The 24,911-nt window shown below is 43.9% G+C and overlaps 1 protein-coding gene across 1 annotated transcript; it reads right to left on the minus strand.

The window, feature by feature from the left end:
• Nucleotides 1-369: 369 nt before the first annotated feature.
• Nucleotides 370-24,695, minus strand: LOC132385784 (E3 ubiquitin-protein ligase TRIM39-like). The gene is made up of 8 exons (XM_059958008.1): nt 24,280-24,695; nt 23,508-23,603; nt 22,869-23,102; nt 21,146-21,168; nt 20,940-21,058; nt 9,580-9,824; nt 4,403-4,468; nt 370-1,225 (listed from the first exon to the last, which is right to left on the minus strand). The coding sequence occupies exons 1-8, from the start codon at nt 24,688-24,690 to the stop codon at nt 1,100-1,102; spliced, it is 1,320 nt and encodes a 439-aa protein (XP_059813991.1). The 5' UTR covers nt 24,691-24,695; the 3' UTR covers nt 370-1,099.
• Between the last annotated feature and the right edge of the window lie 216 nt (nt 24,696-24,911).

The raw sequence follows: 24,911 nt of genomic DNA on the forward strand, positions 1-24,911 counted from the left end.
CATGAGGCCAAACCTCCAAATACGATTCAAAAAGTTAATATTTTCACACAAGAAGCTACATACATACCTGTTGAATCAAGAATTTCTACTGCAAGTGCATCATACATTTTATTCCCATTCACAACTCTGTACCCGGCCCCTTTCCTTATAAAACTGGCAACACCATCCCTCTACCAACTAACCTGTCAAGCCGAACGACAATATAATCCTGCACAGGAATAAAAACTTAAAATGTGAAGGTTTCCTGAACAGATATAACATCGGAAGAGTCTGACAAATCAGAAATAAACTTCTTAAAGTCTTGACCATTATAAATCAGATTTGTTGCATTTCCGTGATATATTTTAATACTATTATATATGTTCACAAGTAGACTGCGAGACAGATACCCCACAAAACTTCATTTAAAGCTTCCCACAAAACACCAGTTACACCAAAATACCTTTCTGCAGCTTTCACAATAATTTTAATTTCCTCAGTAGGATGAGATCTCTGATCAGTACAATTCACCACATTGGTTATAAACATCACAAACTTCATTTTATCCAGCCGTGAAGTATCTTTGGTGAGAGAACTGTGATGCCGGCATATATCCACTGACGTCACAGTCAGTTCTCTGAGTGGGATCACTTTATCCAGTTTACCTGCTCTGCTTGCTGTACTTGTTCTTGAACAGGCCCTCCTGCTCACTGTGTTGTTCTGAACCCACTGTACTGGTCACTTCATGCCTTACTAAAGCAATCCCGTCTGCCTGCACAAGGGACACATCCCTCCATTCGGTTCACATTCACGTGGTATCTAATAGCATCTATCACATCTTACTCCACCACCTCCCGATATTCACTCCAGACACCCACCACTATTGGAATGTAAAACAAAACTTGAAAAGCAAATCTCCTTTAAGCATTCTGAGTCTGGTTTTTAACATCATTGTCTTTTCTAATTGCTTTTTTTTCTAACAGCTGCTATGTAGAGAAAAGACAAAATTACAATAAATTAAAAAATACACAAATAGTGCAAAAAGGACCAATGAGGATGTGTTCCCCCGCCTGGTGCAAGGAAATAGATTGCCGAGCCTCTGGCGAGGATCATTATGTCCTCATTGTCCACGGGAATGGTACCGGAGGATTGAAGGGAGGCGAATGTTGTCCCCTTGTTCAAAAAGCGTAGTAGGGATAGTCCAGATAATTATAGGCCATTGAGCCTTACATCTGTGGTGGGAAAGCTGTTGGACAAGATTCACAAAGATAAGATCTTTTGGCCTATAGGGAATCATGGTCTGATCAGTGACAGTCAGCATGGCTTTCTGAAGGGCAGATCGTGTCTAACAAGCCTGATGGAGTTCTTTTAAGAGGTGACCAGGCATGTAGATGACGGTCGTGCAGTGGGTGTGAGCTACATGGATTTTAGTAATACATTTGATAAGGTTCCTCACGGTTGGCTTATTCAGAAAGTCAGAAGGCATGGGATCCAGGGATGTTTGACCAGGTGGATTCAGTATTGGCTTGCCGGCAGAAAGAGAGTTGAGGTGGAGGGAGTACATTCGGATTGGAGTGTTGTGACTCGCGGTGTTCCACAAGGATCAGTTCTGGGATCCCTACTTTTCCTGATTTTTCCTGATTCCTCGACCTGCATGTGGGGGTAGAAGGATGGGTTGGCAAGTTTGCAGAAGACACAGAGGTTGGTGGTGTTGTGGATAGTGCAGAGGATTGTCAAAGATTGCAGAGGGACATCGATAGGATGCAGGAGTGGACTGAGAAGTGGCAGATAGAGTTCAAACTGGAGAAGTGTGAGGTGGTACACTTTGGAAGGACAAACTCCAAGGCAGAGTACAAAGTAAATGGCAGGATACTTGGAAGTGTGGAGGAGCAGAGTGATCTGGGGCTACATGTCCACAGATCCCTGAAAGTTGCCTCACAGGTAGACAGAGTAGTTAAGAAAGCTTATAAGTTGTTAGCTTTCATAAGTCGAGGGATAGAGTTTAAGAGTCGCGATGTAATGATGCAGCTCTATAAAACTCTGGTTGGGCCACACTTGGAGTACTCTGTCCAGTTCTGGTTTCCTCACTGTAAGAAGGATGTGGAAGCTTTGGCAAGGGTACAGAGGAGATTGACCGGAATGCTGCCTGGTTTAGAGAGTATGGATTATGATCAGAGATTAAAGGAGCTAAGGCTTTACTCTCTGGAGAGAAGGAGGATAAGGGGGGAAATGATAGAGGTGTAGTTGATATTAAGGTTAATAGATAGAGTGGACAGCCAGCGCCTCTTCCCCGGGGAGTTGCTGACATTATTCCTCGCTCGCTCCCTGTAAAAGCATGTTTCGTTAGCCACCACAAACGTCATCGAAACAGACCCACCGAGTCGCGAAGGGGAATCACACCCGTCCTTGTGGGCGCCAAGGCCGGCGACACCGACAGAAGCGACTCGCTGATCTCCGCCATGGCAATGGAGCGGAAGAGGAGGGGCTGATCATGGGACGATTTCCTCCAGCCTATCGTAGCTCAGACTTAACACTGACCCCTGCAGTCATTGGTCGCTCAAATGTGAACTCGGAGGGTGATTAGTTTATGTGAACGTCAGTCAACCTTCCTGTCTTCATGAGTTTGGATTTGGATTTATAACGGGACAGAAAGCAAAATGGGAGAAATGTGAGTTTTTATGTGATGGTGCATCAGTCTCCGAGTTACATTATTAACAATAAAACGGCATAGGCCGTGGTGAGGAAGTAGGTGATTTACTGGAGTTATATGGAGATAATATTGGAAGGGATATCAAACTTGGAATAGTTTAGGATATGATTTAGAAAATGGGGGGAATTGTGTTGATTAATGAGGGCCAAATGATTATTACTGAAACAGGGATGGTTGTGTTATTGGCTGGGTCATTTGCTGAGATTCTTAATCAGGATAATTTAAGTGAAGATGTTAAACAATGTCGGGATATGTTTTTCAGTGAATACCCTGATATGCTGGAAGTCAGCTGTAGCAATGACAGAATCACTGATGGAGAGATTTCTTTGTATGAATTTAAGAAGTCTATTAATAATGCAGGTCAGGTGTCCCCAGGAAAGAGTGATATTTGAAATTGTAATTGTATATAATTCTCTTTTGTGAAAATATTAAATGTTTGAATTGTGCATCTACTTTCCTCATGGAAAATGGAAATAGTAGTGCCTAGTCTAAAACGTGGCAGATCCCCATTTGATCCTTCTAGTTAAGGGCCTATATCGTGAATGTCTTTATGTAAACTTATGGAATGTATGGTAATCAAGCACGAGTTATATTTTGGAATGAGTGATGATAAAGTGTTTTATTAGAGTGGATTTTGGAAGCGTAAAATGACATTAGATTCAGTTTTAGGTTTGGAAGATGATATTCGGGGAACAGAATTAAATAAAGATGTTGTAATAGCAGTATTTCTTGATGCTGAAAAGGGAAATGATATGGAAGGAAGGACTTTTGATTCAATTATGGAAATTGGGAGTGAGGGGGAATCGTATAGTTTTTCTGAGGTTCTTTATTTATTTGGACGGGCTGTGCAAGTACGGGTCGGCATGTTATGTTTGTGTTTGTACGTAATAGAGAATGGCATGCCACAAGGCAGTATTTGTAGCCCTTCATTATTTAATATTATGATTAATGATATTTTCTCTGAGATGGGTAAATCACAATATACAGATGACGTAGCTTTATAGATTAGAGGTATTAATTGCAATTTACAATTAATAGGTCAAACAGTGGACAGATTGATGAGTATTTTAAGCTTTCAGTCGTTAAAACACATTACGTGGTTTACAAACAGCATTAATACACTTGCACTTGATTTTAAATTATATGATAACTATCTTGAGGAAGTGTCAGTGGTAAGATTTCTCAGTACGTGGATGGATAATAAGCTGACATGGAAGCACCTATCAGTGAAATATTTGATAAATGTAAAGGAGCTTCAAATCTCCTCAGGCATCTATGTGCGTATTCCTGGGTGCAAAATGAAAATTTTGTTGACCAATTATATTTGTTTAATTTGATCTGTTCTTGATTATCGCCGTGTGGTTTATGAATCAGCTTCATCCTCAAATTAAAAATATTTGTATGTGATACAATTACAGTCTTTAAGATTGTTTTCTGGTGCAGTAATGTCGTTTCCTCTTTTGGCTTTACTGATTGCAATGGGACAATTGTCCTCAAAGTAACAGAGGATCAAGTTGATGTCAACATACTGGATTAATTTGCGGGGGCAAGGAAATGATCTTCCTGTTAAAGGTGTGCTGGAGGACGGTTGGGGACATCACAAGAAGAGTGTTTTTTTTTTTTGTTTTGGGTGGCTGTGTTCTTTCCACGCTGGGAATATGAGTGTATTTGATGATACAATGTTTCCCACTGTAGCTTTCTCTGTAACCCCACCTTGTTTTTTCCAATGGCTTCAGTTGATTGTAGGAGACACGATCGGCTTCGGTTCTGCCTGAGAGTCTGTTGGTTCATCAATATATTAATGAATGTTATTATCATACAGTAACATTTTTACAGATAAATCAAAATATGTTAGCTGGGGATGTTGGTGTGGCTGTTATTGTGTGCCTGAATTGCAGGTAATGATAAAGAAATTACTTATAGTCATTTATCAGCATAGAAAGCAGAATTCTTTGCCAACCGTTTAGCCTCACAGTGGATGGAGGAAATCGGTCCTTATAATTTGCTCGGAATACATTACGGTTTTGATGAACCTTAAACAGGTCATTCTGGCAGTAGGTCCGATTGACTGTTGAAAACTCCTCAAACGGTATTTCACATATAAAGCAAACACGAGGAAATCTCCAGGTGCTGGAAACTCAAACAACAACACACAAAACAAACAAAACAACAACACAGCCTGGCCTGCTGTGTTCCACCAACATTTTGTGTGTGTTCTTGTTTTCATATATAACGTTTGATTTAGATGTCTGCACATTATGCTTCATTATGCCTTATATCTAATTGGAAAACTTCCTTCTGTGTCGTGTACATTTTGTGATTATGAAACCGTCGAAACACATACTATTTCAATGTGAAGCGTACAAGGCTGAAGAAAAATCAAATGTAGTCTTCAGTATAATCTTTGCGAGGGTAGATAGTTTTCAGAGAAAAACTTTATTAAATTATGGGACTGACTTTAAATTAATTCACAGTTTGAGCTGGAAAAGGCGTGTAATAATTGTGTTAAACCTAAGGAAATGGCATATAAGGTAGCAAAGGTGAGTGGGATGTTGGATTATTGGGATGCACTTAAAATCACACAAAAGGCAACGAAAAAAGCCATAAGAATGGTCAAGACGAAATATGAGGGCAAACTGGCGAATAATATAAATCAGGATACTAATAGTTTAGTTTTCAGTTACATGAAGAGTGAAAGGGAGATGAGAGTTGATACTAGACCACTGGAAAATGATGCTGGTGAAGTAGTAATGGGGGACAAAGAAATGGCATATGAACTTAATGAACAATCTTCACTGTCTTCCGGTCAGCACCGCCCCCACTTGTCCCATTTAACCTGTCTCATTACGGGTGGACGTTAGGACCCAGGGGAGTTCAGGACCCAACTGCTGCTGAATCCCCGGTGTTTCTGTTCGGTTGACGGATGCGGTGAACGAGTTAAAATTAATCGATCGACAATTCTCATGTCGTGTTTCTTTCACTCCATAGAACCATAGAACACTGCAGCACAGAAAACAGGCCATGCACTTTCTGTCTGTGCGGAAACTTTATTCCGCTGGTCCCATTGACCTGCACCCATTCCGTAACCCTCCAGACCTCTCCCATCCATGTATCTATCCAATTTATTCTCAAAACTTAAGAGTGAGCCCGCATTCACCATGTCAGATGGCAGCTCGTTCCACACTCCCACCACTCTCTGAAAAAGTTCCTGCTCATGTTCCCCCTAAAACTTTCCCCTTTCACCCTAAAGCCATGTCCTCTCGTATTTATCGTTCCTAATCTATATGAAAGGAACCTACTTGCATTTACTGTCTATACATCCCATAATTTTGTAAACCTCTATCAAATCCCCCCTCATTCTTCTACGCTTCAAGGAATAAAGTCCTAACCTGTTCAATCTTTCCCTGTAACTCAACTCCTGAAGACCTGGCAACATCCTAGTAAATCTCTGCACTCTTTCAATCTCTCCAACCTCTCCATGGATACCTCATGTCTGAACTTTCTGAACTAACCTCCCAGGTGGGACCTTGTCAAAGACCTTACTAACGTTCATTTAGACAACATCCGCAGCCTTTCCTTCACCTACTTTGTTGGTAAACTCCTCGACAAACTCTTCAAGATTCATTAAACACGATCTACCATGCACCAAGCCATACTGACTATCCTTAATCAGCCCTTGTCTGTACAAATACTTGTAAATCCGAGCTCTCAGAACAGACAGTAATTTACGTACTACTGATGTCAGGCTCACTGGCCTGTAATTATCTGGTTTACTATTGGAGCCTTTTTAAACAACGTCCAATCCTCCGGCACTGCACCCGTGGCTGAGGACATTTTAAATATTTCTGTCAGGGCCCCTGCAATTTCTACTCTAGGCTCTCTCAAGGTCCGAGAATACGTCAAGTCAGGCCCGGGGGATTTATCTACCTTTATTCGCTGTAAGGCAGCAAGCACCTCCTCCTCTTTAATCTCTGTTTGTTCCATGACAATACTGCTTGTTCCCCTTCCTTCCATATACACTATGCCAGTTTCCTGAGTAAATACTGATGCAGAAAAAGTGTTTAAGATCTCCCCCATCTCGTGTAGCTCCACACAGAGACGACCACTCTGATCTTCTAGGGGACCAATTTTGTCACTTACAATCCACTTACTCTTAATATACTTGTAGAAACCCTTCAAGTTTACCTGCATATTATCTGCCAAAGCCACCTCATGTCTTTTTTCCTTCCTGATTTCCTTCTTTAGTATTTTCTTACATTTTCTATACTCTTCAGGTAACTCATTTGTTCTTTGTTGCCTATACAGGAAAACAGATTATCTGAACGGCGGCCGATTAGGAAAAGGGGAGGTGCATGACATGGGTGTCATTGTACACCAGTCATTGAAGGTGGGCATGCAGGTACAGCAGCTGGTGAAAAGGGCAAATGGTATGTTGGCATTCATAGCAAAATGATGTGAGTACAGGAGCAGGACGGTTCTACTGCAGTTGTACAAAGCCTTGGTGAGACTGCACCTAGAATATTGTGTGCAGTTTTGGTCCCCTAATCTAAGAAAATACATTCTTGCCATACAGGGAGTACAGAGAAGGTTCACCAGATTGATTCCTGGAATGGCTGGACTTTCATATTAAGAAAGACTGGATCGACTAGGCTTATACACACTGGAATTCTGTGGAATTCTCTGCCACAGGAAACAGTTGAGGCCGGTTCGCTGACTATATTTAAGTGGAAGTTGGATATGGCCCTTGTGGCTAAAAGAATCCGGTGGTATGGAGAGAAAGCACGTACGGGGTTCTGAGTTGGATGATCAGCCATGATCGTACTGAATGGAAGTGCAGGCTCAAAAGGGTCGAATGGCCTTCTCCTGCACCTATTTTCTATGTTTCTGTACCTGCTATACACTTGTCTCTTTTTCTTAACCAGATCACCAATATCCCTTGAAAACCAAGGTTCCCTGTGCCTGTTAACTTTGCCTTTAATCCTGGCAGGAACATGCAAACTCTGCGCTCTCAAGAGTTAGCTTCTGAAGGCCTTCCACTTACTGAACACATCCTTGCCAGGAAAAAAAAACTTATCCCAATCCACTCTTCCTAGATCCTTTTTCATTTCCACACAATTGGCCATTATCTAATTTAGAAACTCAACTCGAGGACCAGACCCATCCTTATCCATACGTAACTTGAAACTGATGACATTATGGTCAGGTATTGCATCCTCTCTCGTAGGTACCTCTATATATTGATTTAGAAAACGTTCCTGAAAACATTTCAAAACTCAAAGCTATCTAGCCCTATTACAGTTTGGGAGTCCCAATCAATACGCGGAAAGTTAAAATCCCCTACTATTTCAACTTCCTGTTTCTTACATCGGTCTACTATCTTTATACAGATTTGCTCCTCCAATTCTCTCTGACTATTGGGCGGTCTATGATACACCCCTATTAGTGTGGTCACACCTTTCCCGTTCCTCAGCTCCACCCATATGACTGTGGACAAGCCCTCCGGGCTGTCCTGTCTACGCACAGCTGTGATGTTTTCCCTGACTAGTAATGCCACTCCACCCCCTTTCATCCCTCCCCCTCTATCATGTCTGAAACAACGAATATTTCTATCATGTATAAACCTTAGGTGGGAGGTTATCTTTTTGTATTAATGTATTAAAAATGGATTATGAATTCTACCAATGGAACCTCTTACTAAAGGATTCTTATTCAAAATAGTATCCAACAAATCAGATTCTTGCATATATGGAAATTTAGATGATTATTTTTGTAAAAGTTATCTTACCTTAAGATATTGCAGAAAGTGTGTATGAGAGAATTTTTGCTAATTAACTCTTCAAAAGTCATCAATCGACCATCACAATATAAATGAAAATAAAAATAAATAAATGCAAAAAAGCAGATCCCCTTAATCACTAAAAATTAAACAACATTGGGAGAGAGAACTGAATATGACCTTTGTTAATGAAGATGGTCAATTCTTCTTTGATATGTGCCAATCAGTTTTTAGTTCAATTTAAAATTGTTCACTGTTACTATTTAACAAAGGAGAGACCATCCAAAATATTTCCTAACATAGACAATTATTGCGATAGGTACAAAACTGAAGTAGCCACTTTTTCACAAATGTTCTGGTCATGTACTTCATTAAAAACTTTTGGGAAATCTTTATTTTCTACAATTTCTAAAGCTCTGAAAATTAATTTACAACCTAATGTGCAAACCTTTGGTTTCTGTCTGGACATGCGGTCCTCGCATTACCTTTATCCTCCTCCACCTCACTATCTGCTCTAACACTCTGGTTCCCCTCCCTCTGCAAATCTTTTTTACCCTCTCCCCCCTCCCCCCACCCCCCACAGAGCAGCACTAGCAAATCTACCCGCAAAGATGTTAGTCCATCTCCAGTTCAGGGGCAAACCGGGGTCGGAACAGGCCCCACCTTCCAGGGAACAAAGCCCAATTGTCCAGAAACATGAAGCCCTCCCTCCTGCACCATCTCCTTAGCCACGTATTTAGCTGCACTCTCCGCACATTTATATTTACAGGGACATTACTCATGACGCCGCTTCCGGGACCCGACCCGTTTACTGACCAGAAACAGAACCGGAGTAGATTCTCAGCCACTGGTTCACAACCCAGGTCGCGAAGAAAGGATAAAGTTTCCCCGTGAATTTACTCCCAGTGAAAGTGTGGATATGGGACTTGGTCTCCGCGTTGTAAAATGAAACTGTCCCGGACTCGAAACTGAGATAAACTCCCACCCTCCCGGGGATGGGACCGGCAGGGAGACGGGACTCGGGGGAGGTGAGACCGAACACGTCACAATCCCGATATAGCACGTCAACAACCCGCCCGATGACCCAGAATCCGGTCTCCGGACTCAGACTAACCCGTCTTTTCCTCTCCACAGACTCTGCGGCGACTCCCAGACACCAGCGCCGATTCCCCGTCACCTCTACCTCCCAGTAATGTCTCCCCGATGTGAATCTCTCCGATCCCAGCACACAATCCCAGTATGTGAATCTCTTCCCGGCGTCAGGGAGATCCCTCCGGGTCCCGGTCCATGTCACACTCTTCCGATCCTCAGACACCGCGAGCTCCGGATGCGCCGTTTCCACATCCAGGGTGACAGAGACTGGGGGGAGAAGCAGAGAATTAGAGAGTCCCCGGGCATCCGAGGGAGACGCGGGCAGCGCGGCTCCCGGGACCGGGGGGGGGGGAGACTCGGGCAGCGCGTACCCGGACCGGGGGAAAGGCAGGAACCTTCATCGTGGTGTGAACCGACAAATGCGGACGCTGGACCGAGAGCAGAGAGACCCCTGGTCCCTGATTCATCAGACAGGGTCAACATGCTCCCTCACTCCTGCCTGTTGACCCCTGAAAGAATTTTGTGTTTCCATGAGATCTCCTCTCATTATTCGAAACTGGGAACAGAGAACACAGAGCAGTACAGCACAGGAACAGGCCCGTCATACAATTTTCTCATTCATTTGTGAGTGTGAAGTGGGGGAGTGTGATGGTTTGAGACAGTAAAGGATGTGATTATGGGAACCAATAGAGGTGAGATGAATGGCAGATTGAACCAGAACCAGGTGAGGGAGGGGTGGAAAGCCTGTGGGTGAACTGTGTGTGTAGACGTAATGAGAAGCTGGAGGGGGCAAAGATGGCAGATGATGATGACTTTGTCCCCTTTCCCACAACCCCTTTCGCCGCAGTCCATCATTAGGACAGGGGATGAATTTGCAGGAACCCTTAAGCAACACAGGTCCTGATGAAGTGTTTCAGTCTGAACCGTGGACTGTTTTCTCTTTTCCATAGAAACTTCCCGACCTGCTGTTCCCCCAACAATTTGTGTATGTTACTCTGCTTTAAATATACTCAATTATTCGGCCTCCACAGTTGCCTGTGGCAGATTCACTATCCTGTGGATAAAGGAATTCCTCCTCATCTCTGTCCTAAATGGACATCCCTATAGTCGGAGGCTGTGCTTACCGTTCTCGACCCACCCACATCCTCCCAACATCAACTCTCTCCAGACAGGTGTCAGAGAGATCTGGCGAGACCCTTCATCAGGACCTGTGTAGCTTGGATTACCAGCATCTGCAGATTTTCTTGTGTTTGATTTTTAAAGCAGAAGTTAATAAGTAAACATCTTGATTAGTCAGAGTCTCAAAAGTTATGGGGAGGAGGCGGGAGAATAGGGTAGAGGTGGATAATAAATCAGCTATTCTTCTAAACTCCGGTGAGTACAGGCCCAGAACCATCAAACACTCCTCATATGTTAACTCTTTCATTCCCGGAATTATTCTTGTGAATCTTCTGCACCCCCTCCAATGCCAGCACATGCTTTCCGATAGAAGGACCAAAACTGCTTACAGTACTCCAAGTGTGGTCTGACCAATGCCTTATAAAACCTCAGAATTATATCCTTGCTCTTGTACTCTAATCCTCTCGAAATGAAAGCAAACATTGAGTTTGCCAATCTTACCACTGACACAATTTGCAAGTTAAGCTTCAGGGAATCCTGCACAAGGACACCATGTCCGTTTACACCTCTGACTCTTGAATTTTAGCCTTGTTTACAGAATTGTCTATGCCTTTATTCCTTCGACCAAAGTCGTACCTGCCTAAGTTTCTACCTGTCAAACTCTACCTGTGCTAAAAGATCCTTATTCCGTCTCCTGCTGCATTCAAATAAGACCATAAGACAAAGCAGCAGAAGCCGGCCATTCGGCCCTTCGTATCTGCTCCGCCATTTTATCATGAGCTGATCCATTCTCCCATTTAGTCCCGCTCTCCCACTGTATCATCATGAACTTTGATGCCCTGGCTACTCAGATACCTATCAATCTCTGCCTTAAATACACCCAATGACCTGGCCTCCACAGCAGCAAGAAATTCACAGATTTACCACCCTCTACCTAAAAAGATTTCTTTGCATCTCCGTTCTGAATGGGCGCCCTTCAATTCTTAATTCATGCTCTCTCGTACTAGACTCCCCCACCATGGGAAACAACTTTGCCGCATCCACTCTGTCCATGCCTTTCAACATTCGACATGTTTCTGTGAGGCTCCTCCTCATTCTTCTAAACTCCAGGGAGTACTGGCAGACAACCAGAATGGGATCCCTTTATTCCCACTCTCTGTTCCCTGACAATCAGCCAACGCTCTATCGACGTAAGTAACTTACCCGTATTTCCATGGACTCTGATCTTGTTTAGCAGCCTCATGTGTGGCAACTTGTCAAAGGCCTTCTGAAACTCCAAATACACAAAATCCACTGCACCTCCCTTGTCTAGTCTACTTGGAATTACCTTAAAAGATTTCAATGGGTTTGTCAGGCAGGATTTTCTTTTCAGGAAACCATGCTGAGTTTGGCCTATCTTGTCATATGCCTCCAGGTACTCCGTAAACTCATCCTTGACAATTGACTCCAGAAATTTCCCAACCACTTCTCAAGCTAACAGGTCTATAACTCAGTTTTTGCTTCCTTGCCCCTTTATTAAATACCAGAGTGGCATTTACAATCTTCCACTCCTCCGGAACCATGCCAGAATCTATTGACTTTTGAACGATCATTGCTAATGCCTCTGTGATCTCCACAGCTACTTCCTTCAAAACACAAGAGTGCATTCCATCTGGTCCTGGAGATTTATCTACCCTTAGAATATTCAGCTTCCTGAGTACTTTCTCTGTCGTAATTGTGACTGCGCACACTTCTCTTCCCTGACACCCTTGAGTGTCCGGTATACTGCTGATATCTTCCTCAGTGAGGACTGATGCAAATACTCATTCAGCTCCACAGGCATCTCCTTATCTCCCATTACAATTTCTCCAGCATCATTTTCTATCGGTCCTATATCCACTGTCACCTGTTTTTTACTCTTTATGTACTTGAAAAAGCTTTCAGTATCTTCTTTGATACGATTTGCTAGCTTCCTTTTATAGATAATCTTTTCCCTCATCATGGCCTTCTTAGTTTCCTTTAGTAAGCTTTTAAAAACTTCCCAATCCGCACTGTCTAGTATCGGTTCCTTCACCTCAATCTCTCTGATCACCTCTGGGTCATTACACAATATCCAATCCAGTACCTCTGATCCCCTAGTGGGCTCAACAACAAGCCATCTCGTAGACATTCTTCAAATTCTCTGTCTTGAGATCCAGTGTCGACCTGATTTTCCCAATCCACTCGCATGTTAAAATCCCCCACAATTATCACAACACTGCCCTTCTGGCAAGCCTTTTCTATTTCCTGTTGTAATTTGTAGTCCACCTCACTGCAGCTGTTAGGAGGCCTGTATATAACTGCCATCACAGTCCTTTTACCCCTGCGATTTCTTAGCTCAACCCAGAAAGATTCTGCACTTCTGATCCTATGTAACCTCTTTCTAATGATTTAATATCATTTCTTACCAATAAAGCCACGCCATCCCCTCTGCCTACCTGCCTATCCTTCCGATACACCGTGTATCCTTGAACATTCAGCTCTCTGAGACATGCATCCTTTAGCCACGTCTCAGTGATGGCCTCAAAATTATACCTGCCAATCTAGCTGTACGACAAGATCAACCACCTTATTCCTTATGCTGTGTGTATTTAAATATAACACCTTAAGTCCAGTATTTGGTACTGTTCGCATTGATTGCACTGCAACTCATCCCAGTGGCTGTAAATTTGCCCCATTACCTGCCTGTCCTTCCTGACATCCTTACTGATCACTATCGTAGATTTATTTCTGTTTTCCCCCTCCTCCACTCTATCATTCCGGTTTACCATCCCCCTGCCAAATTAGTTTAAACCCTCCCTAACAGCTCTATTAAACATTCCCACTATGGTTCAGGTGTAACCTGTCCTTTTTGAACAGGTAATACTTCCCCCTGAAAGGATTCCAATGATCCAAGAATCTGAAGCCCTGCCCCCTGCACCAGTCTCTCAGCCACGCATTCATCTGCCTGATCCTACTATTTTTGCCCTCACTAGCACGTGGCACAGTTAGCAATCCTGAGATTATTACCCTAGAGGTCGTGCTTCTCAGCTTCATTCCTAACTCCCGGAAATCTCTATTCAGGACCTCCTCCCTTTTCCTCTCTATGTCATTGGTACCAACATGTACCTTGACAGCTGGCTGCTCGTCATCTCCCTTCAGAATATCCTGGACCTAATCCGAGACATCCCGTACCCTGGCACCTGGCAGGTAAAACACCATGCGGGTATCTCTACCAGGCTCACATAATCTCCTGTCTGTTCCCCTGACTATGGAATCCCCTATGACTACCGCATTCCTCTTCCCCTGCTTCCCTCCTGCACAACAGCGCAGGCTCAGTGCCAGAGACCCGGTCACCGTGGCCGTCCCCTGTCAGGTCATCCCCCTCAACAGCATCCAAAACGATATACTTGTTGCTGAGGGGGGCAGCCACAGGGGTGGTCTCCACTATCCGGGCATTTCCCTTCCCTCTCCTGACAGTCACCCAGTTTTCTGACCCCTGTAGCCTGGGGATGATTCCCTCCCTGTAGCTCCTGTCTATCACCTCTTCATTTTCTCTAATAAGCAGTAGGTCATCAAGCTGCAGCTCCAGATCCCTAACATGGTCTCCGAGGAGCCGAATCTCGGTGTACCTGACGCAGATGTGGCTAGCAGGGAGGCTGGAGGTCTGCAGACATGTTACCTAACCCTGCAGACATACTACCTAATTCTACAGGAATGAAACAAAGAAAGATAGGTCTACTCACCCACTTACTTCGCCAAACCGCAAAACAGTTTTTAAACCGTTAGCTAATGTGCCCTGCTGTTCCCCCGTCCGTCGGGCCGATTTGCCAAGGGGAGAAAAAGAGTCGGTTCCTCGCTCTCCCCTCTTCCCGTTACCACCTAAGCCCGTTGAGCCAAAGCCCTACACTCTGCTGCCACCCACTCCGCTGCCCGCTGTATAGGGTGGTCATCTTTTTAAACTCTCCGCGCTGTCCTGCACAGACTTGCCGTTCTTGTACGCAAAGTTTTTTTAAAAACTGCCTTTCTTCAGAATTTAGCTGCTTCGCCGCCCTTCTTGTCCCAATCTAAAAAACCACCTTCAGTCCTGTATTCATCAGCCTATTCCACACTGTCCACATGAAATTCAGCAAGGCCTTTGATGTCGATGATAGACCACACTTGGAGTATTGTCTGCATTTCCGGTTCCCGAATATGGGGAGGATGTCATTACACTGGACAGGAGGTTTCAGTCGAATGTTACCAGGACTGGGGGCTCGGGTTAAAAGCAGAGAGTGGATAAGCTTGGGCTATTCAGCTGTGGTGTAGGATGTTCAGGTATGAACCCTTATCGAGGTAAATAATTCATAAGGACCTTAAATAAAGTTTCTTTTTTCCAAGAAATGGGAGTACAGAACTAGAGGCCTCAGATTGAAAGTGAGATGGGAAATTTTTATGAGTTGTCTATCGGGTAACATTCTCATAGAGAGGGCGGTTGGTAAACGGAATTTGCCCTCAGACGCTGTCGAAACAGGTAAATATAAAATATATTAAAATAAATTTGGGCCGGTACACAGATGGAAAATGGTTAGAAGGTTGTAAACACACACAACTGGGCCATGCTCAAGAAAACATCTTAGTCTTGCAAATTTATGAAGTGGGCCGTGAGTTCAACATCCATCAAACCCTCCCAGATCATCCTCCTGAGGAATCTCACCCCGGAGTCTGTCTGTGAAGTGTTGATGTGACGTCACGTCAGAGGGCAGCTCAGTGCCAGAGAACAGACAGACTGGATAAGGACGGCAGATTTCAATCCTAAGTGGGAATTTGTGCCATTTTCTGTGCCCGTGTGTCACACTCTGATAGTATATCCGTGTGTGTGTGTTTGTGTGTGTGTTTGTGTGTGTGTGTGTGTAAGTATCCGTGTGGTGTCTATAATACACATTGAAGGACAGTGTGGTGCACGTTGAAGCATTTGTATGTTGCAGTGAGTCATCACATGTCTGGTGTGTGTTGTCAATGTGTCACACGTGATTGAGTTGTTTAAATGGCTGTCTCTGAAGAGATTGGTTTCCAGGTTATTGAGGGAAATAACAACGTACGTTGCTGAGGCTCTGACTACAATCTGCCAGTCCTTCCTGTGTATGTGTGTGAGGGAGGTTTGTCAGGCCGGTTATGCTGTGTGTGCCGGTCCCGAGATGAAATCTTGACCCATGTAAATGCTTGTTGTTGTGTCCGAGCTCATTCTCACAATGATTCAATGTAGTGGTCTGATCACCATAAGACATAGGAGCAGAATTAGGCCATTTGCCTATCGAGTCTACTCCGCCATTCAATCATGGCTGATCTTTTTTTCCCTCCATAGCCCCACTCCCTGGTCTTCTCCCCGTAACATTTGATGCTGTTCAATCTCGAACCTATCAAGCTCTGCCTTAAATACACCCAACAGGTTTCGCAAATTCACCATCTGCTGGCACAAATTTCTCTACATCTGTTTTAAATAGACGCCCCTCTATCTTGAGGCTCTGCCCTCTTGTCCTAAACACTGCCCTGGGAAACATCCTTTCAACATCTACTCTGTCTAGGCCTTTCAACATTTGAAAGGTTTCAAGGAGATCCTCCCTCATCTTTCTAAATTCCAGCGAGTACAGACACAGAGCTATCAAACGTTCCTCGTATGATAACACTTTCATTCCTGGAATCATCCTTATGAAATGAATCCTCTCCAATGCCAGCACATCTTCTCTTAGATGAGGAGCCCAAAATTGTTCACAATACTCAAGGTGAGGCTTCACCAGTGCCTTATAAAGCCTCAGCATCACATCTCTGCTCTTGAATTGAATGCTAATATTGGATTTGCCTTCCTCACCACTGACTCTATCTGCAAGTTAACTTTTAGTGTGTTCTGCAGAATGACTGCTAAGTCCATTTACATCTCAGCTTTTTGGGTTTTCTCCCCATCTGAAAAAAAAATCTGCACATTATTTCGACGACCACAGTGCATGGCCGTGCATTTTCCAACATTGTATATCACTTGCCACTTCCCTTCCCATTCTCTTCATTCATGTCCAGCCTAACTGTTTCCTCAACACTACCGGCCCCTCCGCCAATCTTTGTATCATATGAAAACTTGGAAACAAAGCCGTCTACCCTAGGACGAGAGGGGATGACACCAGGACTGAAGGACGTCCTTTTACAACTGAGATGCAGAGAAATTACTTTAGTCAGTGTGTGGAAAATCTGTGGAATTTGTTGCTACAAGTGGCTGTTCAGGCCAAGTCATATTTAAGGCAGAGATAGATAGGTTCTTGATTAGTCAGGTCATCAAAGGGTATGGGGTGAAAGCAGGGGAGTGGGGATGACTGAAGAATTGGATCTGCCCATGACTGAATGGTGGAGCAGACTTGATGGGCCGAACGACCTATTTCTGCTCCTATATCTTATAGTTTATTCCATCAGCTAAATCTTGATATATAGCGTAAAATGAAGGTGTCCTAACACTGACCCCTGTGGAACATGAGTCACTGGCAGCCAAATAGAAATGGATAACTTTACTCTCATTCGCTGTTCCCTACCAATCAGCCAATCTTCTAACCATGCCTTTAACTTTTCTGTAATACCCTGCCCTCTTAACCTGGTTACCACCATCATGTCACGGCACCTTGTCAAAGGCCTTTGACAACATCCTCTGCAACCCCTTTATCTATCCTGCTTGTAATCTCCTCAAAGAATCCCAACAGGTTTGTCAGGCAGGATATTCCCTTAACGAAGCCATGCTGACTTGTCCTATCTTGTCCAGTGTCACCAAGTATTCCATAACCACATACGTAACAATTGACTCCAATTTCTTCCCAACCACAGAGATGAGGCTAACTGGTCAATAATTTCCTTTCTGTTGCCTTCCTCCTTACTTAAAGAGCTAAGTAACATTTGCCATTTTCCAGTCCTCTGGCACCATGGCAGTGTCCAATGATTTTTGCAAGATCATTTGAAATGCCTCCATAATTTCTACTGCGACCACTTTCAGAACACTAGGGTGCAGTTCATCTGGTCCGGGTGACTTATGCACCTTTAGGTCTTTCAGCTTTTTGAGCTCCTTCTTCCTTGTAACAGTAACTGCACTCACTTCTCTTCCCTCGCACTCTTCAACACCGGGCACAGTGCTAGTGTCTTCCACGGTGAAGACTGGTGCAAAATATTTGGTTTATCTGTCATCTCTTTATCCGGTGTTATTATATATCCAGCCTCATTTTCCAGCTGTTCTATATCCACTCTCACCTCTGCTTTATTTCTTTACAATCCTTGAAAAATAATTTGATATCATTTGCTAACTTGTTTTACAAAGACCGCAGAGTGAAAAGGGCTTGTAGGATCATTGGAGATCAGAGTCACCCCAACCACAAACTGTACCAGTTGCTACCATCCGGGATACGGTACCATATAACCATATAACAATCACAGCACGGAAACAGGCCATCTTGGCTCTCCTAGTCCGTGCCGAACCCTTAATCTCACCTAGTCCCACCTACCCGCACTCAGCCCATAACCCTCCACTCCTTTCCTGTCCATATACCTATCCAATGTTACCTTAAATGACACAACTGAACTGGCCTCGACTACTTCTACAGGAAACTCATTCCACACAGCTATCACTCTTTGAGTAAAGAAATACCCCCTCGTGTTTCCCTTAAACTTCTGCCCCCTAACTCTCAAATCATGTCCTCTGGTTTGAATCTCCCCTACTCTCAATGGAAACAGCCTGTTCACGTCAGCTCTATCTATCCCTCTCAAAATTTTAAATACCTCGATCAAATCCCCCCTCAACCTTCTACGCTCCAATGAATAGAGACCTAACTTGTTCAACCTTTCTCTGTAACTTAATTGCTGAAACCCAGGTAACATCCTAGTAAAAACCCAGGTAACATCCTAGTAAAGCAGCATAAAAGCCAGGAGCAACAGTCTCCGGGACAGCTTCTTCAACCAGGCCATCAGACTGATTAACTCATGCTGACACAACTATATTCCTGTGTTATATTGACCAGCATGTTGTACATATAATTCATCATAAATTACTATAAATTGCACATTGCCCATTTAGATGGAGACCTAACGTAAAGATTTTTCATGCTGATGTATATGAAGAATGTAAGTAACAAAGTCAATTCAATTCAAATCAATTTCTTGTTTATTTTTACTCACCCAATCATTCTTTTAGTTCCTTTCTGTTGCTATTTAAAAGCTTCCCAATCCTGCGTCTTCCTACTAATTTTTGTTTAGCTGTATGTCCTCTCTTTTGCTTTCACAATCACTTGTCTTCCCTTGTCAGCCACGGTTTTACTATTTTGCCATTTTAGTATTTATTTATTTTTGGAATACATCTATCCTACACCTTCCTCATTTTCCCAGAAACTGACACCATTTCTGCTCTGCTCTCATCCCTGCCAGCATCTCCTTCCAATTTGCTTTGGCCAACTCCTCTCTCACCACTGTAATTTCTTTCACTTCTCTGAAATGCTGCAATGTCAGACTTTACTTTCTCCTTATCAAATTTCATGTTGAACTCAGTCACGTTGTGAGCACTGCTTCCTAAGGTTTCTTTTAACTACTCACCTCTGGTTCAATACATCACACCGTATCTAGTGGAGCTGCTCCCCGAGCCTACTGGAGCCATGACATTGCATTCAACAAACTCACTCTCTTGAGATCCTTTACCAACCTGACTTTCCCAATTGACCTGCATGTTGAAATCTCCCATGATGATCATAACATTGTCCTTTCCATCAGCCTTTTCTATTTCCAGTTGTAATCTGTGGGTCTCAACCCATTGACTGTTGGAAGGCCTGTATATGACTAATGTCAGTGTCATTTTTACTTTTGCAGTTCCTTACCTCAACCTACAAGGATTCAACATCTTCCAATCCTATGTCCTATTACCAGCAGAGCCACACCACCCCCTCACCCGACCTTCCTATACCACCGATACATTGTGTAACCGTGAACATTCAGCTCCCAACTACAACCATCCTTCAGCCACGATTCCGTGATGGCCACAACATCATACCTGACGATCTGTAATCGAGCAACAAGATCATCCACCTTGTTTCTCATACTCCATGCATTGAGATATAACACTTTGTGTACTGTATCTGCTACCATTTTTAATTCTGCATCTCTAATGCACTGATAGTCACCCTGCTGGCTGCCATTTTGTCCTCTCATCTGTCCGCCTTATCTGACAGTCTGACTGCACCCTATCTTTCAATTTTTTACCGTCAGTCCTATCCCTTCACTCCAATTCCCTACCCGACCCCCAACAAATTCGTTTAAACCTCTCTGAGAATCTGTCTCCCTCAGGTCCAGGTGCAACCCATTCCTTTTGAGCAGGTCATTCCTCTTCCCGAAGAGATCCTAATGATCCAAAAATCTGAAAACATACCCCCTGCACCAGCTTCTCAGCCATCTTTAATCTGCTAAATTATCCTGTTTCCATCCTCATGAGCACGTGGCACAGGCAGCAATCCATAAATTACAACCATGGAGGTGCTGCTTCTGAGCTTTCTACCAAGCTATCCAAATTCTATTTTCAGGACCTCTTTGCTTTTACTTCCTATGTAATTGGTACCAAGTTGCAAAATGATATCTGGCTCTTGACCTTCCCTCTCCATAATGCTGCAGACACGATTCGAGACATCACTGACCCTGGCACCCAGGAGGCAACATAACATTCAGGTAGCCCCTTCACATCCACAGATTCTACTGTCTGTTCCCCTGACGATTGAGTCACCTGTCACTATAGCTCCCCGCTTCTCCATCTGACATCAGTGAGAGTTGCGGGTTCAGGAGGGGAGGGGGGGGGGTGAAGACCTGTGTCGTTCAGAGTCTGCACTCACAGTGCACGAAGGACTTGTGTATTTCCCTGACAATCCCGGTCACCACACTGATACCCGCTTTTATTCCCTACAATATCATCAAGTCAGTATTAAATTCCCAACTCCTGTGGTAGGATTCAAGCGCATGTCTTGGTGCGTTAGTGCATTTGCCTGGGATCAGGACACAGTGGTTTATCTGCCAGTCCCGTGTATTGGTTGTATTGTGACCCTGTGCTGGAGTGTTCAGGGGTCTGACATCTCCAGCTGACCGTGCGACAGAGATGCCACCCGGTCGGTGCCGTTGATGTGGAAAAAAACTTCAGTTCCCTTTCAGCCCATTATTACAGCCAATCTTTGCCTCAGATGTAACTTGATTGTGTCTCATAAACAAGTAGAAATGAATCTTTGTAAGTTTTACCTCGGTTAATAGCATCAAGTGTTTCTTTCAGCACTGTTTTCAACAAATAGAGGTGCTCAAATTTTTCAACCGGTAGGGCCTCATCTGTCACAGACAATTCCTGGACATTGTCACTGATTCTGTAAATATTAAACTGCTGGTGATGAACTGGAATTTTGAAATATTTCACAAATCCATACAGGGTAAGAGTAAAGAACATGTCCTACCTCCTGTTCTGATGAGCTTCCTCCTGAAATAATAAAACACGAATCTGATTAGACTTTCTGTCCACATCATGAATTTCATCCAGATCATTAAAAGGTGTTGAAAATTCCCACTCCCACAGTCACAAGCACACACCAGCAATATAGAACAACGGGGAAAATTACAGGGAAAGTTGCTGAAAGTTAGACCATTACTGAGAGGATGGAACTGACAGGAGAGACAGGACGGGCTGTGCATTATATCTGGATCAGAGGTGAGAATGATAAAATGGGAGAATTGAAGATTAGTGATGGATTTGATTGCGCGAAGGTGGAAAAAGTACCTCATTATGGCGAACACGATAGGACACTGGTGCTTGGAAGTAGCACGGTGGAGATGTCGGGTAAGTGTTTTGGAATGGGTGGAATGAGCTGCCGGCAACGAAGGTGGATGCGGATGCGATACTGTCTTTCAAGAGACTCCTACACAGGTACATGGAGCTTAGAAAAATAGAGAGCTATGGCTGACCCGAGGTGATTTCTAAAGTAAGTAGATGCTCGACACAGCATTATGGGCCAAAGAGACTGTATTGTGCTGTAGGTTTTCTTTGTTTTTATGTTTCTACTTATGGGGAGACCTTCAGTCAAAGTTAAAATGCCAGGAGGTTTTAATAAATCCCACAAGAAATTTAGTGAAGAGGCTGTAGAACTCAGTGCCACAGTAGTAGTTGAAATGGAACAGCAGAGAATGAATGTAATAGGGAGGCTGAATAAACACGTGAGGAACCAGGGAGTTGGGGCATTGTTGCTGGGTGCGGTGAGGAGGTGGCAGGAGGATTGCGGCTGAGGGGAAATTGATAGAAGATGGACTGAATGGCCTGCTCATGACGGAGAATGGGACACAATCCCATGTAAAACTAATTCGAAAAAGTAGAGACAGTGAAAGATTCCGTAATCTGATGGAAACTGGATATGGAGGATAAGTCTGATGTGTGGGTCAAATTATTTTTTCTCACTCATTGACCGCACACCCACCGCACCAGACACACTCACAGCCTGTGACTGGAACTGGGTATTAATGGAATTTTAGAGGATATTTAATGTGGTAATTAAGGAGACAATCAGAAGCTCTGTGTTATGATCGGAGTAAATAATTTCAGAGAATATTGCATTCTGTCCGGGGATGTACAGAACTTGTGGAAGACCAGTTTTGGGGAAACAACAACCCTGAATAATTGCATCAATTGTCTGGTGAGAAACAGTTTACTGCCATTTGTAAATGCTGTGTGTAGGAGCAACACGTCTGTTTTCTGTCTGCGTTGTATTCTGTGTTATGTGTTTATTACGATAACCGGTCAGGCGAGTGGGGACATGGTAAAAGTGAAGGGAATAAGTTACGTATTCGTACTTTGCTCGGGGCTGTTTTGAGCCTGGGACTGGCAGAGGCCTTATCTTTTGTTGACCGATTAATTGCAGTTTAATTTACGATTTATTATGCTGAAATGTCATCGCTTAAATATTGTATATTGCTGATAAAGGATCGAATATCAATCTCCGATATTTAGAATGTCATTAGCGGAGTGATTGGAGGTTCGTCATGCAAGGAGAAAACTCTGTGTGAGGACACCAGCAGCGGCAATTGATCTGGTAGAATTGGCCGCTGTGCTGTGTTTATTTCAAATTTATTTGAACCGCACTGTTCATTTAGCTCAATTTGACAGAAATATATTGAAATGTAATCCCTCACCTTGAGAAACATCACACTGTCTTTTTGATCCATCTGTTCCTTTAACTTAGTGATTTCCTCCTGAATAATCTTTATATTCCCTTGAATCAGTCGAAGATTTTTCCGCATTGGATTTAGAATCCTCTCCTCTTCCGTCCTGAGATCCCTGAGTAAACTCTGCTCTTTCTCTGTGATAATCTGGCGCAGTTCAGCAAACTGGGATGTGATGTGGGTCTGAACGCTGTGTGACTGTTTCTGTCGAATGAAAGGTGATGATTAGTTTACTGCATTGCTGTGTTGTATTTGCTTATGACATAAAAGTGACTGTTCGGTCCATACTACTTCTGAGACATTCCCGTCAACCACTTCCCCTCACATTTTTCTGAAACTTATTCTCCCTCGGTGACCTATTAACTCCCAGATGATTCGCATCACTCTCCCCACCTTCACATGGTTAACTGTAATTAACCATTCATCCAGCACGTCCTTGGAATGTGTCTGAAACTGTCATGAACACAGGGAGAACATGCAAACTCCACACAGACAGCAGCAGAGGTCAGGATCGAACCCAGGTCACTGGAGCTGGGATACTCTGCTATTCGGCACTAAAGGGAGCAAAACCCGACAGTAATATCAGAAATTCCGCTCAGGAAGCCTCACCTGAACTTCGGAAATCTTCTCTTTCTGTTGCTGCTCCTTTTCCTGGAAGTCAGATTTCTTTTTTGTGAGAGAGTCTAAGGAAGATTTTAGATGATCCTGGAAGTCAGAGAGTGAAGGAAATAGAAACAAAGATGCATCAAAATAAACAGGTGATCAAACCCGATTATCACACAAAATGCCGGAGGAACTCAGTGAGTCAGGCAGCATCTATTCAGGGGAAATAAACAGTCGGTGTTTCGGGATGAGACCCTTCATTAGGACTGGGAAGGAATGGGACAGATGCCAGAATAAAAATGTTGGGGACGAGAACCAGCTGACATGTGACGGGTGAGACAACGTGACGGGGAACGTGGGTGAGGGTGATGAAGTGAGAAGCTGGAAGAGGTAAATGGCTGCAGAAGAAGGAATCTAATACGAGAGGACAATTGACCATGGAAGAAACGGGAGGAACTGGGCTGTTTGCGGCCCGAATGGTGACGACGGAGGAGGTTAGGAGTCAGGTGTAGCACTTGTCCCGCTTGCAAGTGTCAGTGCCAGGAGAGAGATCAGTGGGGAGGAGCAAGTGGATCAGGGCGATACAGGACGCGGACTTCGATCCGAATAGAGAGCGGAGAGCAGCGGGGTGCGGAGGTGGACTGTGGGGCGGAGAGACGCTAGAATCCCGTTGGAAGTGGCAGAAGTTCCAGAGAGTTATCTGTTAGTTATTGAGGCTCGTGTGATGATATATAGGACAAAGGAAATATTTAAGTATTAAACTAACGTTAGTTTTTACCTTGTAGATTTTAACAGCTCCTTTAATCGGCCTGAAGCAGTGCTCTCTGTGTTCCTCCGCCACTGCACAGATCATACAGATCAGTGCCTTGTCCGTTTCACAAAACAGCTTCAATTCTTCCTCATGTTCCTCGCAGTGACGTTTACTTTCCTTCCCTTTCGGATTCAGGTTTAGATTTCGAGCTTTTTCAGCCAGATTTGCTAAGGCGCGATTCACCCTGAGGGTGCGGTCAGCAAACTCCTCTCTACATTCCGGGCAGGGGTTTCTCTCTTCCATTTCCCAACACCGTGTGATACAAGAGCGACAGAAGTTGTGTCCGCACTCCAGTATAACCGGATCGGTGAAGAAATCCAGGCAGACGGAACAATTTACCTGCTCGCTCAAACTCTCGGTCTCTCCTTTCGAAGCCATGTTAACTCCCGGCACTTCCTGATTCAGAATGCTTTCATTTTCGGGGAGCTGCTGATACCCTGCAGTACCGCGATTGTCCACTACGCGCGCTGCAGACTCGGGGAATCACACAACACACCCACAATGCTGGTGGAACACAGCAGGCCTGGCAGCATCTGTAGGGAGAAGCACTGTCGACGTTTCGGGCCGAGACCCTTCGTCAGGACAGCTGGTGTGTTATA

This window comes from Hypanus sabinus, assembly GCF_030144855.1.
Source record: "Hypanus sabinus isolate sHypSab1 chromosome X2 unlocalized genomic scaffold, sHypSab1.hap1 SUPER_X2_unloc_21, whole genome shotgun sequence".
Lineage (NCBI taxonomy): Eukaryota > Metazoa > Chordata > Chondrichthyes > Myliobatiformes > Dasyatidae > Hypanus > Hypanus sabinus.

What these genes read in the sequence shown, in the direction of transcription:
- LOC132385784 (XM_059958008.1), bottom strand. Translation starts at nt 24,690, where the DNA reads ATGGCTTCGAAAGGAGAGACCGAGAGTTTGAGCGAGCAGGTAAATTGT. An exon ending in GAAGCTCATCAGAACAGGAG is followed by an intron (nt 21,059 to 21,145) that starts GTAGGACATGTT and finishes TAATATTTACAG; the next exon opens with AATCAGTGACAATGTCCAGG. An exon ending in ACTTGATGCTATTAACCGAG is followed by an intron (nt 9,825 to 20,939) that starts GTAAAACTTACA and finishes TTCTCCCCCCAG; the next exon opens with TCTCTGTCACCCTGGATGTG.